The following is a 19,100-nucleotide window of genomic DNA, read 5'->3' as shown; positions in this document are numbered from 1 at the left end:
CATCCAAATATCAGTTGGTCTTATGCCATTTCTGTGTGGCATTTGACATTGTTGATCACTCCCTTCCTGAAACCCTTTCTCCACTCGGCTTCCCAGACACCAGTCTCTCCTGGCTTTTTGCCTACTTCGTTGGCTGCTCCTTCTTGGTCTTTTTGTTGAATTGTTCTCCTTTTCCTGACCCTCTAAATCAGTGATTCTCGGCCTTGGCTGCACACTAGAATCACCTGGAGGGTTTTTAAAAATCCTGATGCCCAGAGCACACCCTAGACCAATTAAATCAGAATCTTTGGATGTAGGACGCAGGCACCATGAAATTTTAAGGCTCCCAGGTGATTCCAATGGTCAGCCAAGATAAGAACCACTGTTGTAAATGTTGATGTGCCCTAACACTCAGTCATTAGCTCTCTTCTTATTTCTCATATATTCTTTGAGGCAAACATACCCTAATAAGCAAATTTGATAAATATAAAAAGACAATCATATAGTAAACTCAGAAACAGCCTCTATGTGGAAGTCAGCACAACTTTACCAAGGCAAAGTCATAGAAGCTTCACAGACACATCCACATTCCTTATGGGACCGAATTACTGGGCTGAGGGCTGGGGATCATGGATTCGAGGACATCTAGCTCAATTGGCAAAATATAGTTTTAAAAGAAATGTTCTATATCCTACTTTGGTGAGTAGCGTCTGGAGTCTTAAAAGCTTGTGAGCAGCCATCTAAGATACATCTACTGATCCCACCTCGTCTGGAGCAAAGGAGAATGAAGAAAACCAAAGACACAAGGGAAAGATTAGTTCAAAGGTCTAATGGACCACAACTACCATAGTCTCCACTAGACTGAGTCCAGAACAACTAGATGATGCTCAGCTACCACTACCAATTGCTCTGATAAGGATCACAATAGAAGGTCCCAGACAGAGTGGGAGGAAAATGTGGAACAAAATTCAAACTCACACACACACGAAAGATGAGACTTACTGGTCTGACAGACTGGAGAAACCCCAAGATTATGGCCCCCGGATGCCCTTTTAACTCAGTACTGAAGTCACTCTTGCAGTTCACCCTTCAGCCAAAGATTAGACAGACCTATAAAACAAACAATAACACGCGTAGTTCAACCACGTATATGAGACTAAGTGGGCATACCAGCTCCAAAGCAAAGATGAGAAGGCAGGAAGGGACAGGAAAACTGGATGAATGGAAATAGGGAACTTGAGGTTGAGAAAGGGAGAATGTTGATACATTGCAGGGTTGGCAACAAATATCACAAAACAATTTGTGTATTAATTTTTTAATGAGAAGCTAATTTGCTCTGTAAACATTCACCTAAAGCGCACACACACACACACACACACACACACACACACGAAACAGCTTCGGATCCTGAATTCTGCCAGATCTTACCCATCTTTTTAAAATTAAGGGAAACTGCCCTGTTTTCTTCTTTCTTCCTGAAAATCCAGGGCATCCTGTTCAGTTTCAAATATTTCTCAATTTTTGATTTCCTGTAATCATTTTCAAAATAAATTTCAAATCAGACTTTAAATTGTAAATTTCCGTTATGCTTTAACTCAGGAACAAAATTTCTAGTGAGTAAATTTTGCTAAAGGAACTTCATGGAACTATATAAGGGCAGTAAAATAAAATTGTGCAGACTTTGTACAAATTTAGAAAGGGTTTGTTATAAAATGAAAGTGGAAACCCAGGATATAAATTATTATCTCTGTACAAATACCTGAGTACATTGACAGAGTATAAAAAAAGCTGAAGTTAGCGTGTCTGGACATTGGGATTGAAGAAGATGGTTCTACTCATATTCCCGCTGTAAAGTTGTATGGTACATAAAGCTCAGAAAAGAAGATAAAAATAACTAGCTTGACTCCTGGCAGAATTAGGACTTCCTGGAGGCCAAAATGAACCCTTTCCCTTCATGCCCCAACACCAGTCTGATCTTCCCATCAGCTGTGTTCATATCGAGTTCTATCTTGGGAGAAAGAGAAAAGCAGGCCTGACACCCAGGAGTTGGGTGGCCACTCACAGGTGGGCCTTCATGTTCCTTTGTAGAACATAGAGAATTTCACAACATCACTATCAGGCAAGGCCATTCTGTGACCATGGTGGATCAAGACAAAGGAAGACCACGGTAGTCATGTTTGACCACAGACAAAAACATAAACATGATCCAAGTCACAGACATTCTCAATCCTGGCTGATGTAAGCGATGGCTACTTCTTTACCAGTCTCAGCTTCAGCCTCCCTCTAGTCTTCTGTCCGTCTAGATAAGCTATTGACATGCCCAATAAGAATTAGTCCTGATTTCTGACAACATCTAATCCAGATCAAAGCAATGATTCTTAAATTCTCACCGAAATCATCTCTCACTACTTCAAATCCTGTAAGTCCTTCTAACGCCATGATATTGAGAAGTCCCAGGATTCCCCAAAGAGTGTGTTCTGCTCTGTTGTAATGAGTAACAAACATATTAAGCTTGAGGTGTATTCCTGGGGATTTTGACTGGAGGACATTGGCACTTGGAATAGTGCAGACCTCTTACAAAGGAAAGCTGCTAGGTTTCACACAATGGGAAAAGCAAAAAGGATTTTATTAGATACTAGTTCCCCTCTATGGTATTTAGAGTCCATGTCAGTATTGAACAGAAAAAAATTCATGCAATCATTTTTCTTAGAGCCCCTTTCCTATCCTTGTTCCTGAGGCTGTAGATGAAAGGGTCCAACATGGGGGTCACCACTGTGTACATCACAGTAGCTGCGGTATCTGTCTCAGCTGAGTGGAAGAATGAAGAGTTGAAATTTAGAGCAATGATGGTGCTATAGAAGAGTAAAACTACAGCCAGGTGGGAGCCACAGGTGGAGAAGGCTTTCCATGTTCCCTTTGTGGATGGGACTCTCAGGACAGCACAAGCTATAAGGATGTATGAGATGAGGATGCAAATGAATGGAGCAATTATTATTGGCCCTGCTACAATAAGAATCATCGTCTCATTGAGGTGTGTGTCAGAGCAGGAGAGTTTCAGGAGAGGAGTAAGATCACAGAAGAAGTGGGGGATCGTATTGTCTGCACAAAACGAGAGTCTAGACATCAGCAGGGTATGCAACAGAGCATTCAAATTGGCAATGAACCATGACCCAGTGACCAGCAGGGCACCGAGCTGATGAGTCTTCTTTGTTGTGTAGTGTAAGGGGTGGCACACAGCAACAAAGCGGTCATAGGCCATCACAGCCAGGAGGAAACTGTCCATGTCTGCAAACACAATGAGAAAATACAGCTGTGTGAGACACCCAGAGAAGGAGATGTTCTGACTCCCAAGTACGTGATTGGTCAGCACCTTGGGCACAGTGGTGGAGGAGAAGCAGACGTCCACGAAGGACAGGTTGCTGATGAAGTACACGGGGGTGTGCAGGCGGGAGTCTGTGCTGATGGCCAGGATGATGAGCAGGTTTCCCGAGACTGTGGCCAGATACATGCTCAGGAAGAGCACAAAGAGGAGCTGCTGCTGCTGGGGCTGCCTGGAGAGCCCCAGGCGGAGGAACTCGGAGACACTTGACTGATTTCCCCCGCTCATGGGCACAGACCCAAGTTGATGCACAACAGCAAAATCAGGAACCTAGACAAGGATGCTTAAAATATGAGAAATTAAGCTCCAGGTTGAGCCACATTTGTAAATCAGATAAGATAGAATCAGCCCATCTGAACTATACACCCTATTTCCAACACTCAATCCTGATGCTATTCCTACCGGAATCACTGGCAGTTATTTTGTATATTTAACAATGAAAACTACACAGGCATATACACAGCCCAACTCTGACTGTCTGTGCTGACATTTCCCTGTTCTCATCCCCAACTACTAAGTTGCTCCTAAAGAGACAAGAGAAACAGCTGATTATTACTGGGTTTATCACAAGTTCTAGCTGATGGCTGCAGGACTCTAACTATTGCTGTCTGAATCTGGGAGAACTTCATGTCTTAACAAACAAAAATTGATGTCCCCTTTGCTGTAGTCTTAGGAGGGAATTCTGTTCTTTTTATTTTTAGTTACTTTTAATTTTTAGTTACTATGTTTTCTTCACATCTGCATGACTGGCCAATACTTCTCTTTATTGTGAGGATTGGAAAGTCTTGGAAATATAAGCAGGTCCTGAGCAAGTGAGGAGCAGGGGTACATGGTCTTAGTCCTCTCTGTAGGAAGGATGTTTGGGGGAATCACAGAGCAGTCATTTACAGGCGTCTCCATGGCCACTGGGACTAGATTCCCTGAGAACCTCATTACAGACAAGAAGAGAGTAATTTTCCCACCTATCTTTTGGCCCCTTCAGACCAAACAATGGTGACAAAGATTACCTGTTTTAGATGTAATTTTTGGGTCAAAACTTGAAGATATTAGACATGGAGCTCTCTTAGTGGAGACGAACCCCAGATAAAATTCCCTAGGACCTCAAGCCTCATCATCTTGCTCTTCTGGTTCTGTGTCCATAGATGTGGAAATTCAGTTATTGAATCCTCTTCTTCTCACTTCCTGTGTTCAGACCTGGGTCTGTTCCTGTGTTTTCTGCATAACCCTTGCTTTCGCGTGTGTGGTCATCTTTGGAGATGATTAGCGACACCTGTTTCTTCCATTTTTGCTGATGGGAATGTTGGGAAGTCATTACATAGCTGTACTTAGCCCATAAAACCATTTGGGATAAAGGATAGTCTGAAGGGAGATTGTCTCAAGGAGAGGCCAGCATGCTGTTATTTATGAACTCTAGACCCCTTTTGGGATATCTGTCCAACCCACATGATTTAGCCTTTTCTCAGAGTGGAAGCCCCAAATCCACATAGTTGCAGTGTAGTGGGGTCCCAGCAATCATGTTTATCCTACATACCCTCCCCTTTTTCCATAAGTGAGTTGACCAGGGTATTTGGAACTGGGATTGGGGGACAGCCAGTCCATATCACTCTGTGGCTTGCCTGGAATGTGAACGGTCAACCCTCTTCTGTCTGCCCCATTGACTGCCCATGGACTGAGGAGCAGAGAGGGGCTAAAGAAGCAAACATGCAGTGAGGAGAAGACATTAGTCGGAGAAAATTCTCCTGGTTTTCTAGTTCTGAGTTTTAGTCTTTTTCTGATGATTAGCTACATTCCAGCATATTTCAGTAAGGGTTCTTAGTTGCAAGTAACAAATACAAACCCTGGACAATTTTAGCAGAAGAGGATTTCTTAAAATGAATATTGAGAAAGAGTATGAGAAGTTTGAGGGGCAGTGAGTTTATATTAATGGTGGGAAATAATTCAGAAAAGAAGGGTAAGAATGGCTGCACAACTTGAAGAACAAAGTCAATGTCACTGAACTTTACATGTAGAAATTGCTGAACTGGTGTATGTTTTGCTGTGTATATTTTCAGCAACAATTTTCAAAAGTAAGAAAAAGAAATATTGTGTCACAAAAGGGATGTGGGCTGTGGGCATCAATGCTGCAGCAGACAGGCCTCTAGGTGATTAAACAAGACCAAGGTTCAGCAGCCACACTGTGTACCAGAAACTCACGCAATCATGCCAGTGAGCCTCAGTACACCCTCTCTACCTAGTGGGGGAAAGCAGGACTGGCTGACTTCTTTGGACTCAGTGAGCTTCTGGAGAGCTTGGACACCAAGAGGGAGGTACTGGACCCCTCCTAGAAATGGCAGATAGGATCCGGTTGGAATAATTGAAGAAATAAAGAAAAAATGACCTTAATTTTTAGTCTGGCTTGGAGAAGTAGAATGCACAGATTACCAGTGGCAATAATTAGGGATGCAGACAAAGAATTACACCTGAGGATGTGGCAGAAGTGTCATTTACAGCAGACACTTGAAGTTGTTCATAGTTGGAGAATGGATAAATTATATTACATCCATGTGATGAAATATTATGTATTCTTTAAAATCACATTGTTAAGATCTTTACTGACATGGGAAGAAGGAACTGGGAAAATCAGAATACAGAACGATATGAATAGATTGCAGCCAACTTTTGTAAACTTATTCATAAATGTCTAACTATGATTATCTTAAGTGGCAGGTTACAGGTTATTTTAATCTTATTGTTTATGATTTACTGGTCTTCCAAAGTGTGTAGGTATTACCTCTGGAAGAGCAAAATGTTATGTTTAAAAACTCATTCTCAAATAAAAGTTAAGGCAATATTCATCCATCCGTTCTTTTCTTCCTTTCACCCTAAGTTGAGAGTCGCCTTTGGTCCAGGAACTATACCAGCCACTAGAGATACAAGGTGAGTAGTGTATGTATTTAGGAGAGTCTCATAATCTGTGGAAAGCCTTGTGCAGGAGAAAGAGGTGAAAGGAAAATAATTATAGTAAAATGTGCCGTCAACCTAAAGAAAAACAGAACCATGAGTCCCGTAAGGGGGAGTCAGGGAAGCTGCATGGAGGAGGAGGAGAACTTTGACTTGGTTCTTGAAGGCGTGGAGAAGGGAGGGAGTTGTTAGCCTGAGAAGAAAGCAAGGGGAGTTGGTCTGGGCAGAGGGAATGGCAAATATTGATTTATTTCCCTGATCAAAGACATGACCCTGGCTGGTTCCACCCCGTGAAGTCCAACAGCAAAGCCAGATGGTCATGAACGGTTTCCACAATTCTCTGCTTCTTCACCTCTTGGTGCTCTGGGCCTCTGCTTCTTGTCTGAAAGGTCATTACGCACTTGAGTTCTCAGATTTCTTTTGCCTGAGTCTCAAAACTAATTTGTGAGGGTTTTTGAGACCTAACCTTTATGATTGACCATCACAGAAGACATATAAAGGAGTATGAGGTAGACCAGTGATTCTCGACCCTGACTGCACATTACAGTCACCCTAGAATTTCCTTAAACTATCAGTGTCAGGCTGACCCTGGAGATTCTGATTTATTTGGTCAGTGCTGGGGACTGGACAACAGGATGTTTGCAAAACTTCCAGGTGATTCCAATATTCAAAAATACTTGCAATGTGAGTCTTTCCAAACACACCACCTAAAAAGGAAAACTTTGGGTGTAAAATAATTCAAAAGTTAGTAATCAAAAAGACGTCTCATGACTTGGCATATACAGCAGGGTTACAGGTGACTTCCAGTCTGCTAATAAATAAGTAAGGACAGCCTTCTCTGTGCCCCCAGCAAGACGTTTGTTTCCAGACCAGCTTTGACAAAACAACTGCTACCTTATACTCAACTGGCGAAAAAGAACTTCGCTTGGGAATGAGATTCAGCGCTGAAGCTTTCATCAGGTAGAAAATCTCTTTCCGCCAATCAGTTTTCTTAGGGCCCCTCTCACGTCCTTGTTCCTGAGGCTGTAGATGAAAGGGTTCAGCGTGGAGGTCACCACCGTGTACAACACAGTAGCTGCGATGTTTTTTTAAGCTGAATGGGAGGATGAAGGGTTAAAATACACAGCAATGATGGTGCCATAGAAGAGGGCAACCATAGCCAGGTGGTTTGACACAGTGGCCAAAACAATGGGCTCAAGCACAATAATGATCGTGAGGATGGCCCAGGACCCGGCAGTGCTTTGTTCTGTTGTGCATAGGGTCGCTAAGTCAGAACTGACTCGACGGCACCTAAGAACAAGTTTCTCTGCCTGCTTATCTTCTCGTCTTTGCTTTAGAGTAACTGTTGACCTTTTTGTCTCCTATACATAGTTTTTTTAATAGCACCGTACTCACAGGTTCCAGAACATTTTTATGAAATTATCTCCTAACAGCAAGATATGAGATTGTCTTCTCACGATACTCTCATTAGCCCTGGCATTTTAATATTTTGCCAATTTATTAAGTAAAGCAGTACTGAATTTTTGTTTCAATTTGCAGTCATGCTTTAATTTCTGTTTCCTTTCTTTTTGCTAATGAAAACAAACTTTCTCACTTATTCTTTTCAATTGTCCATCCTATCATTTAACTGTTTTTTACTTAGTTTTCCTTTAAAAAATATTGATTCAATAATAAATTGTTCAATAATGTTCATTCAGTATGTCAGACATGTTTTCACACATGATGCAAAAGGCTTCTGCCTTCCCACTTTGGTGAGTGGCGTCTGGGGTCTTAAAAGCTTGCAAGCAGCTATCTAAGATGCATCAATCGGTCCCAACCACCTGGAGTAAAGGATAGTGAATAACACCAAAGACACAAGGGAAGTATTAGCCCAAGAGACAGAAAGGGCCACATAAACCACAGACTTCATCAGCCTGAGACCAGCAGAATTAGATGGTGCCCGGCTACCAGCAGTGACTGCCCTGACAGGGAACACAACAGAGAGTCCCTGATGGAGAGCAGAAAGGTGGGGTGCAGAACTCAAATTCTGGTAAGAAGACCAGACTTAATGGTCTGACTGAGACTGGAGAAACCCTGGAAAGCATGGACCCGAGATTCTCTATCAGCCCAGAACTAAAACAATTTCTGAGGCCAACTCTTCAGACAGGGATTGCACTGGACTGTGGGACATAAAGTGATACTCGTGAGGAGTGTGGGCCTCTTAGCTCAAGTAGATACAAGAGACTAAACAGGCAGCTTCTGTCTGGAGGTGAGATGGGAAGGCAGAGAGGGTTAGGAGCTGGTTGAATGGACATGGGGAATCTGGGGTGGAAAGGAGGAGTGTGCTGTTACAGTATAGGGAGAGCAATTAGAGTCACATAACAATGTATGTATATATTTTCGTATGGGAAAAAAGAAAAAAAGACTTCTGCCAGTTTGTACTTGGCCTTTGATCTTGTTATTGGTGTTTTGGATATATACAATAATTAAATTTTTATGTAATCACCACTAGCAAGCATTTCTTTCGTGGCTTCTCTCACTTCTCTTATGGTTTATGTTTTCTTCCCCATTCTATCATTATTTAAATCTTCAGCTATATTCTTTTCTAGTTTTTAGTTTTTACATTTAACTTTTTAATAAATCTACAATCAGTATAATTTCATTTTCTCAAATATTTATCACATTGTCTCAGTTCATTTTTAATGATCTTCACTTTCCTCACTGATTGGTAACACCACTTGTATCATTTGCAAAGTGCTATTATGTTGAATATTTGATGAGAACGTATGATGTTCCTGGCAGTTGACCAAGTTCTTTCTCCAAGGTATCTATTTTGATAATCACAGCAATGAGGTAAGTATCCTTAGCATCCCCGCTCAAGACATCCCGAATTTAGAGAGATTCAGTGATTGGCTCAGGGTCCTGCAGTAAGATCATGATGGAGCCAGGATTGTGACACATCCAACTCCATGACCAAGTACATCCTCTGAACAACTCTGTAAATTCATAAGTATCTAAATATACAGATACAGATATATATAGAGATATATATATATATACATTTTTAGTCTCTGTTCAGCTACACTGATTTGAGTTTTTATTATCGTGCCAATGCTTGGCCTTTTTAGTTTTAGGATTTTTTTTTGGGGGGGGGGTGGGCGGGCTTTATACTACTTTGCAGTATCTGGTGAATTATTCTTGTAAAACTATGCCAAGATACAGGTACAAGAATGTTTATTGTTGTAAACACACACAGACATAACCGCTGAAATAGCCCAAGTATCCATCAAAGGGAACCAATAAATAGATTACGATTCATCCTTACAAGGGAATCCAATACATACACTAAGAAGAATACAGATTTGTACGTTCTTACATGGAAAGAACTCCAAGAAGAATGATTTCTGTGTTGATGAGAGAATAGAGATTACATAGACATACACTTCTAAGAGAAGCCGTGGCTGTGTGGAGCCTGCATTGGTGTTTCGCTCTTCTCATTGCACAATTCTGCTTCTACCTCCTCCTTCCACAGGTGTTGATCTCTGGTTAACATCTTGTACCCCAAATGCGACACTAGCATGTGCTTTTGGAGAACTGAACCTGAGACAACATTTTAATAACAGTAACAGCAACAGTATGACCACTGTTATGGATTGAATTGTGTCCCTCAAAAATATGAGCTGCAAATCCTAACCCCTGTATCTGTGGATGGGAATCCTGGTGGCACAGTGGTTAAGAGTTTGGCTGCTAACCAACAGGTCAGCAGTTTGAATCCACCAGGTGCTCCTTGGAAACCCTATGGGGCAGTTTTGCTCTGTCCTGTAGGGTCGCTATGAGTCGGAATCGACTGGATGGCAGCAGGTTTGGTTTTGGTTTTTATACCTGTGGATATGATTCCTTTTGGGAAAAGGGTCTTCTTTGTTTTGTTAAGAAGTCATATCAGTATAGGGTGTTTTAATACAGTTACTTTTGAGGTATAAAAACAGCAGATTAGGAACAGAAGCAAGCAAGTGCAGATGAGGGAAGATAGATGCAATGCCACATGAAGATTGCCAAGGAACCAAGGAACAGAAGCTAAAAAGAGACAAGGATCTTCCCCCAGAGCCAACAGAGACAGAAAGCTTTCCCCTAGAGCCAGCACCCTGAATTCAGACTTCTAGTCGCCTAAACTGTGAGAAAATAAATTTCTGTTTGTTAAAGCCACCCACTTGTGTATTTCTGCTTTAGCAACACTAAGAAAGTAAGACAACCACAGTGAAAACGAACAGCTACATCATGCTGCCCGATCAAAATGTAGGTGCTAGGACCTGGTCCATTTGCCATATCATTATTTATTGAAAACATCATTTAGTATTTTACTGAGATATAATTTCGCAAAATACAATGATGCTATCCACTAATCTTACTTGATTTCTCATGCATTTGGCATTGTTCACCATTAGTTTCTTTTTAAAACTCACGTGTCTATTAGCTTCTTTAACACTACTTTCTCCTTGCCCCACTTATTTTGTCACCTCCTAGTTTATCATCCCCATGTATGTCTTGTCCCTTTGAGTTTTATTGTTGGACTTCTTTCATCTCACTCTACACTCTCTCCCTCGACCATTACATACACTTTCGTGTCTGTAACAACCTGATATGGTGACTTCTGAATCCATACCCAACAGACCTCTCCTTGACTGTAGACTCATAATATCTAACTCTTGGCCAACTCCACCTGCATGTCTCACACAGCTTCACACTCAACACTTCCTGCTACCTGCAATAGCACCACAACTCTCCGCACACGCGCAAACACACTTCATGCTTTTCTCTAGCCTGCATTGCCTGTCCCAATTAATGGTAACACCGTATTGCGTATCTCCCTACACTCTCTCTCAGCCCACGTAGCCAATCAGCCACTAAGTGCTCTGCCGGCTGCCACCTTAGCATCCCTCATGCTATTCCCTATTCTCCATGTTTGCTGTTGTTGAGGGTCTCATGACTTGCTGAACTATGGTAACACTTAATATTAGTCTCCCTGCCTCCGAGTTTCTGTTCTCTGATTCCACTCACCACACTGCTGTCACAGGGATCTTTTTACAATGCAAATCATATCATATTCTTCCTGGGATTGCAATCTTTGAAGGCAGTCTCTCTGATTCTGGGATAACATCCAGACTTTTTAATATGTGTATTATGGAGTGACTATAATTTATTATCTAAACAATGATTGGGTAAGAGGAGACTATCAATAATTAGAGGTAAAATCAGACTTTCCAGGCAAACCAAACTGCATGATCACCCTCCTTTCAGGGATGTTGTGATCTGCTGTCTGCTCCATCCCTTTCTTTCCCTGCTCTAATCTTCACACTAACTCCAGTCAACCCTGACTGCTCCTTCCCCAATAGACTAGGTTACCTGGTGGCCACACTTACTTCCTTCTGCCTGTAATATCTTCACAAACCTCCTTCTCCAAACCAACTTCCCTTTTCTGAAAAGCATCTACTTGTGTTTAAAACTCAAGTTTTTCTTTACTCTTCTCCACCTACCCCAATGAAATTGCTTGATTTATGCTCCTAATGTGCCCTGTATAGACTTCTCTTGCAGCTGTTTGCATTTTGGGGAGTTTTCCACTATGAGAATATAAGGCCCTTGAAAGGAAAAACATACTCGTGGATCTGTGGATTGGGCGGGGGGGCAATCTCTGAATAAGATGATCACTTGTGAGTTGGGAAGACATCCCAAGAGACACCTACTCCACGAGTCTGGAGTTCCTCAATCATGGCATGCTATGCACTTCCTGATATATCCCCATCTTCCCCCTACCCCATTACACACAGATTGTCCTTCACACCAAATGCTTTAAGGATTTATGATAATTTTATAATGTGCCGCAGCATTCCGGCTGGTAAAGGCATCACTAAGTCCATGCAGTAGATGACCAGACATAAGAGGAAAACAAGTTTGTAGAGATAACACTATAATCCACCCAGTTTCTGAGCTAAGAAAGCAAGAAAAAAAAATGTGTTAATAAAGGAATTTCCAAGCCTGTAAACATAAGCCCAGATCAGCAAGGTGATGATATTTGAGGCTCAGGGAATTCTGTCTGGGAATTGTCTCCACCCATATTGCTGCATCTCCAAGTTCTGACCTAGGAGTTAACTAATATTTTTTGTCATCGTTGTTGGGTCCAAAGGGACTAGGAAGTAGGTGGCATAATTACTTTCTGCTTATCCGTAATGAGGCACTCAGGGAGTGTGGTCCCAGTGGCCATGAAGGTTCTTGTAAACGCCTGCTCTGTGATTGCCCCAAACATCCTTACTGCCCACAGATCCAAGGCCATGAGCCTCTTGTCTGCACTCACTCAAGACTTACCTTTATTTCCAAAACTTTCCCGTCTGTAGAATACAGTGGAACGTTGGCCACTCCACAGTGACAGCAGCCACTTCTCATAGGTAAGACTATGTTGTTTACATTGTTAGCTGCCATCTAGTCGACTCTGACTCACAGCGACCCTGTGTGCAACAGAAAGAAACACTGCCAATCCTGCACCTTCCAAAAAATTGTTGCTATGTTCGAGCCCATTGTTGTAACCACTGTGTCTGTCCATCTTGTTGAAGGTCTTCCTCTTTTTCACCGACCTAATTTACCAAGCATGATGTCCTTCTCCAGGGACTGATCTCTCCTGATAACACATCCAAAATACATGAGACAAAATCTCACCATCCTGGCTTCTAAGGAGTATTCTGGCTGTACTTCCTCCAAGACAGGTTTGTTCATTCTTCTGGCAGTCCATGGTATATTCAATATTCTTCCCCAACACCATAGTTGAAAGGCATCAGTTCTTCTTTGGTCTTCTTCATTGTCCAGCCATATGAAGCGATTGAAAATATCATCACTTGGGCCAGGTGCACCTTAGTCCTCAAAGTGACATCTTTGCTTTTTAATACTTTATAAAGAAGTCTTTTGCAGTAGATTTGCCCAATGCGATAAGTTGTTCCATTTCTTCACAGCTGCTTCCATAGGTGTTGATTTTAGATCCAAGTAAATGAAATCCTTGACTATGTCAGTATTTTCTCCATTTATCATGCTGTTGCTTATTGGTTCAGTTGTGAGGATTTTTGTTTTCTCTGTGTTAAGGTGTAATCCGTACTAAAGGCTGTACTCTTTGAACCAGCATCATAGTAACATGGAAGCTACCACAATATGACAAACTGACAGATGAGTATGTAAGACTATAGCAGTGGAGATGTCAATGTTTATTTACTGAGGAGTGAAGTTTAGGAGCTCCCTTTGGTAAATCTTGTAGATCCAGGGAGCAATAATAAAAGTCCAGAATCCATCAGCTGGAGCTTGTGATAAACCCAGTAATAATCAGCTGTTTCTTTAGTCTATTTAGAAGAAACTAAATAGTTGGGGATAAAACCCTGTTGCCGTCGAGTCAATTCTGACTTATAGCAACCCTGTGGGACAGAATAGAACTGCCCCATAGAGTTTCCAAGGAACAGAGGTGGTTTGGAACTGCCAACCTTTTGGTTAGCAGTGGTAGCTCTTAACCACTGTGCTATCAGGGCTCCAATTGGAGATAGGAACTGGGAAATGTAAGAGAGACACATAGAGTTGGATTGTGTATTTGCCTGTGTGCTTTTCAATGTAAAATATACAAAATAAGAGTCAGTAAGTCCTGTAGGAATAGCATAGGGACTGAGTGTTAGAAACTGGGTGTGTAGGTAGGTGGGCAGATCTTGTCTTAGCAACTCTATTAATTGATTTGCAATATGGTCCATCCTGCAGCTTGATTTGTCATCTTTACCATCCATGTGTAGGTTTCTGAATTTGCAGTTGTGCATTAACCTGGTTCTATGTCCATGAGCGGGGAAAACTGGTCAAGTGTCTCCGAGTTCCTCCTCCTGGGGCTCTCCATGCAGCCCCAGCAGCAGCACCTCCTCTTTGTGCTCTTCCTGAGCATGTACCTGGCCACAGTCCTGGGAAACCTGCTTATCATCCTGGCCATCAGCACAGACTCCCGCCTGCACACCCCCATGTACTTCTTCCTCAGCAACCTGTCCTTCGTGGACATCTGCTTCTCCTCCACCACTGTCCCCAAGGTGCTGGCCAACCACATACTTGGGAGTCAGAACATCTCCTTCTCTGGGTGTCTCACACAGCTGTATTTTCTCATTGTGTTTGCAAACATGGACAGTTTCCTCCTGGCCGTGATGGCCTATGACCGCTTTGTTGCTGTGTGCCACCCTTTACACTACACAACAAAGATGACCCATCAGCTCTGTGCCCTGCTGGTCACTGGGTCATGGGTTGTTGCCTATCTGAATGCTCTGTTGCATACCCTGTTGATGGCTCGCCTCTCGTTCTGTGCAGACAACACGATTCCCCACTTCTTCTGTGATGCTACTCTTCTACTGAAACTCTCCTGCTCTGACTCTCACCTCAATGAGATGATGATTCTTGTTGTAGCAGGTCTGATAATGATTGCTCCATTTATTTGCATCCTCATCTCATACATCCTTATAGCTTGTGCTGTCCTGAGAGTCCTGTCCACAAAGGGAAAATGGAAAGCCTTCTTCACCTGTGGCTCCCACTTGGCTGTAGTTTTACTCTTCTATGGCACCATCATTTCATTTTATTTCAATCCTTCATCCTTCCACTCATCTGAGACAGACACCGCAGCTACTGTGATGTACACAGTGGTGACCCCCACGTTGAACCCTTTCATCTACAGCCTCAGGAACAAGGATATGAAAGGGGCTCTGAGAAAAATGATTGCATGAAATTTTTTTCTGTTCAGTATTGACATGGACTCTGAATATCACAGAGGGGAACTAGTATCTTATAAAATCATCCTTGCTTTTCCCATTTTGGAAAACCTAGCAGTTTTCCTTTGTAAGAGGTCCATCCAGTTGTTATCTGGTAAGAATGAAACTCTTGATGCAAAGACTTTTCAGGTTAAATATGGGAAGAAATACCCTTTTACTAAATGACTGGACTATTCCAACTGCCAATGCCAGTCAAAAGTCTCAGGAATACACCTCTAGCTTAATGGGTTTGTTATTCATTACAACGAAGCATAACACACTCTTTCGGATACTCTGGGACTTCTTAGTAGGAGGGTGTTAGAAAGTACTTGAACTAGTGTGAGGTGATTTTGGTGAGAATTTAAGCAGTCAGTGCTTTGATCTGGATTAGATGTTGTCAGAAAGCAGGGCTAATTCTCATTGGACATGTCAATATTTTATCTAGAAGGAGGAAAGTCTAGAGGGAGGTAATTCAGCAGCCATCACTCATATCAGCCAGGATGGGGGATGTCTGTGACTCGGATCACGTTTATGTATTTATCTGTGGTCAGACGTGACTACAGTGGTCTTATTTTGTCTTGATCCACCATGGTCACAGAATGGCCTTGTCTAAAAGTGACGTTCTGTGAAATTCTCTATGTTCAACAAATGAATATGAAGGCCCAGCTGTAAGTGGCCACCCAACTCCTGGATATCAGGCCTGCTTTTCTCTTTCTCCCAAGAGAAAACTTGACGTGAGCACAGCTGATGAGAATATCAGACTGGTGTTGGGGCAGGATGGAGAAGAGTTCATTTAGGGCTCCAGGAAGTCCTAATTCTGCCAGGACTCAAACTAATTGTTTTTATCTTCTTTTCTGAGCTTTATGCATCATACAACTTTACAGTGGGAATATGGGTACAACCATCTGCTTCAATTCGAATGCCCAGCCATGCCAACTTTAGCTTTTTAAATACTCTGTTAATGTCCTCAGGTATTCGTACATAGCTACTAGTTTACATCCTGGGTTTCTGCTTTCATTTTATAAGAAACCCTTTCCAAATTTGTACATAATCAATTTTATTTTACTGCCCTTATATATTTCCACGAAGTTCCATTAGCAAAATTTACTTACTAGAAATTTTGTTCCTGAGTTAAGGCACAATGGAAATTTACAATTTAAAGTATGATTTAAAATTTATTTTGAAAATTTTGAAGTCAACAACTAAGAAATATTTGAAACTGAACAGGATGCTCTGGATTTTGAAGAAGAGGAAAATAGAGCATCCCCTTAAATTCAGAGAAATGGGTAAGATGATATCTTGTGTGAAAACTGGCAGAATTCAGAATCAGAGGCTATTTCTGAGTTTAGCATATGATTGTCTTTTTTATACTTCTCAGATTTGTGTGTTAAGGTATGTTTGCCTCAAAAAATACATGGGATTGTTTCCCATATTTAGTCTGTATATCCAAGAATTCTTCATATGATAGAAAGTACCTCTTCCTTGAAAGTTTGAAAGAAACCCCCAGCTTTTGGTTTTGTATGTGAGCGTGTGGATAGGAGCAAGGGTGAGAAAAAGTGTGACATTTTAAATGTCCTCCTCAATTAGTAAACTGTATTACTTCTTTTTTACATATATCAGTTTTTGTTGCCTTTACATTTTTACAGATAATCATCTATTTCACTAGCATTTCAAATATATTAATATGCAATTGTGACTCGTATTTCAATATAAGTTTTAAAATCCCTTTTATGTTTATTATGTTTATTCTTTTTGTTTTTAACTTTATTTATTTCTTTTTTTGGATTTCTTGTGGAGTTTTTGTTTTTATTCATTTACTTATTTTTGCAGTTGCATTTAGAGAGTTCCTTATATATTCTGGATATAAGTCCTTTGTTGGGTATGTGTTTTGCAAATATTTCTTCCTCTCCCTCCCTTCCCACCCTCATAACCATCAAAGAATATTTTCTTCAGTGTTTAAACATTTTCTTGAGTTCTTATAATAGTGTTCTTAAACAATATTTGTCCTTTTGCGACTGACTAAATTCGCTCAGCATAATGCCTTCCAGATTCCTCCGTGTTATGTTTCATGGATTCATTGTTGTTTGTTATTGTTGTGTAATATTCCATTGTGTGAATATACATTAATTTGTTTATCCATTCATCCACTGATGGTCACCTAGGTTGTTTCCAACTTCTGGCTGTCATGAACAGTGCTGCAATGAACATGGGTGTGCATATATCCATTTGTGTGACGGCTCTTATTTCTCTAGGATATATTCCAAGGAGTGGAATTGCTGGATTGTATTTATTTTTTTTCTTGATTGCATTTGATGGTTGTTTGTACCACTCATTCCCTATGAATCAGATCTTGGGTTCATTAATCAATTCCATTATTTACATAGTTTTAAAAATCCATTTATTTTATCTGAATATTCTTGGTCTCCTTTCCTCTAAAAACCTAAGCTTTGTATTGTGTTTTTTCATTTAACATTATTTCATAAATCATTCTTAGAGATGTAATTTGAATAGCTGCATGAAATTTAATCGTATTTTGTTCATTTACTCTGTTTTTTTACTCTGATAATTAATATGTCATTAAGCATTTTCTTAATACATTCCTATAGGCATGCTTAATTATTTGGCCAAGTAGAACTATTACAAAGGAGTTCTATACGTGGGTTTAGACGTCAGGGGCAAGGTTGGACTTGGATATATATTTGGGAACATCAGTATATAAACAGAATTTGGTGGCACAAACTTGTTAAATGTTAGCGGTTTGAACCCACCGAGTTGTAGCGCAGAAGAAAAGACCTGGTGATGTGCTTCCATTAAGATTACAGCCAAGAAAGTCCTATGGAGCAGTTCTACTCTGTAATACATGGGGTCGCCATGAGTCAGACTCAACTTGGCAGCCACTCACAAGAACCAAGAAATTGGATGAGATCACTTAGAGCAGTTCTTCACACCAGACCAGTGGAGTCAATCTATGGGGGTGGGCAACAGGCATTGGTAATTTTGGAGGCTACCTAGGTGATTCTATGGTGCTCCTAGTGTTGAAAACCTCTGATGTGGACAGTTCGTGTCCACGGAGGAGATAAGTAGAGGGCTAAGGACTGAGTGCTGGGTCACATCAACATTTTCAACAGTGGTTGTTATCTTTGCTGACATTGAAATCACCTGGCAGTCTTAAAATTTCATGATGCCTGGGTCCTACATCCAGAGATTCTGATTTAATTGGTCTAGGGTGCACTCTGGGCATCAGGATTGAAAAAAAAAAAACCTCGAGGTGGTTCTAGTGGGCAGTTGAGGCTGAGAACCACTGATTTAGAGGTTCAGGAAAAGAAGAACAATCCAACAAAAAGACCAGGATGGAGCAGCCAATGAAGTAGGCAAAAAGCCAGCAGAGAGTGGTGTCCAGGAAGCCAAGTGGAGAAAGGGTTTCAGGAAGGGAGTGATCAACAATGTCAAATGTCACACAGAAATGGCATAAGGGCAACTGATATTTGGATGTTGGACTTGGGAAATTGCAAATCATCAGTACCATGATGAAAACAGTTTCAGTGAGTGGCTAAATTGAAGATGGGACTGGACTGGATTCAAGAGAATGGAAAGAGAGGAAGAGCCCCACTCTGCCAACAAAGATTAATGAAAATCATTACTTTTATCAACATTACAATATTCAATCATATTTAGTCAACCATTTAGGTTGTTTCTTTTTTTTCAGTACCATAAATAATGTCTTGATTTTCCCCCTATTACATAGAAGATAAGTTGCTGGGTCAAGGGGTAATAATTTTTATAAACAATCTTGTCACATTATAGAAGAGTGCCATTGTCATTTTTCTTTTGCAAACTGGATATTTCCATTAAAAAAAAACTCTGCGAGAGTTCCGGCAAAATGGTACTCTAGGCAGAAGCACCACACCATCCCTCCACAGCAAAGATCCAAAAAACTAAGCCGAACAGAGAATACAACAATCCTGAAACCCTAAAACATCAAATGAAGAGATAAAGAACTCAGCCAAGCACCAAATGGAGTGAGAAAA

The 19,100-nt window shown here is 41.1% G+C and overlaps 2 protein-coding genes across 2 annotated transcripts; one reads left to right on the top strand and one right to left on the bottom strand.

Moving 5' to 3' along the window:
- Nucleotides 1-1,569: 1,569 nt before the first annotated feature.
- Nucleotides 1,570-3,607, bottom strand: LOC105756135 (olfactory receptor 1361-like). The gene is made up of 2 exons (XM_012554683.2): nt 2,677-3,607; nt 1,570-1,613 (listed from the first exon to the last, which is right to left on the bottom strand). The coding sequence occupies exons 1-2, from the start codon at nt 3,584-3,586 to the stop codon at nt 1,570-1,572; spliced, it is 954 nt and encodes a 317-aa protein (XP_012410137.2). The 5' UTR covers nt 3,587-3,607.
- Nucleotides 3,608-14,121: 10,514 nt separating this feature from the next.
- LOC101342068 (olfactory receptor 1361-like) lies at nt 14,122-15,048 on the top strand. Its single transcript, XM_004373197.2, has one exon. The coding sequence runs from the start codon at nt 14,122-14,124 to the stop codon at nt 15,046-15,048; it is 927 nt and encodes a 308-aa protein (XP_004373254.2).
- Nucleotides 15,049-19,100: the final 4,052 nt, after the last annotated feature.

The sequence above is a fragment of the Trichechus manatus genome, unplaced genomic scaffold (assembly GCF_000243295.1).
Source record: "Trichechus manatus latirostris isolate Lorelei unplaced genomic scaffold, TriManLat1.0 scaffold00024, whole genome shotgun sequence".
Classification (NCBI taxonomy): Eukaryota; Metazoa; Chordata; class Mammalia; order Sirenia; family Trichechidae; genus Trichechus; species Trichechus manatus.
Note: the sequence above shows the minus strand (reverse complement) of the source record. Positions and strands in the feature narration are given on the sequence as shown.

Bases quoted from the DNA above. Each gene is read 5' to 3' on its own strand.
- LOC105756135 (XM_012554683.2), bottom strand. From the start codon at position 3,586: ATGAGCGGGGGAAATCAGTCAAGTGTCTCCGAGTTCCTCCGCCTGGGG. The intron at 1,614-2,676 runs TTGCATGAATTT...TTCCATGAAGTT, and splicing joins AGGGGCTCTAAGAAAAATGA to CCTTTAGCAAAATTTACTCA.
- LOC101342068 (XM_004373197.2), top strand. From the start codon at position 14,122: ATGTCCATGAGCGGGGAAAACTGGTCAAGTGTCTCCGAGTTCCTCCTC.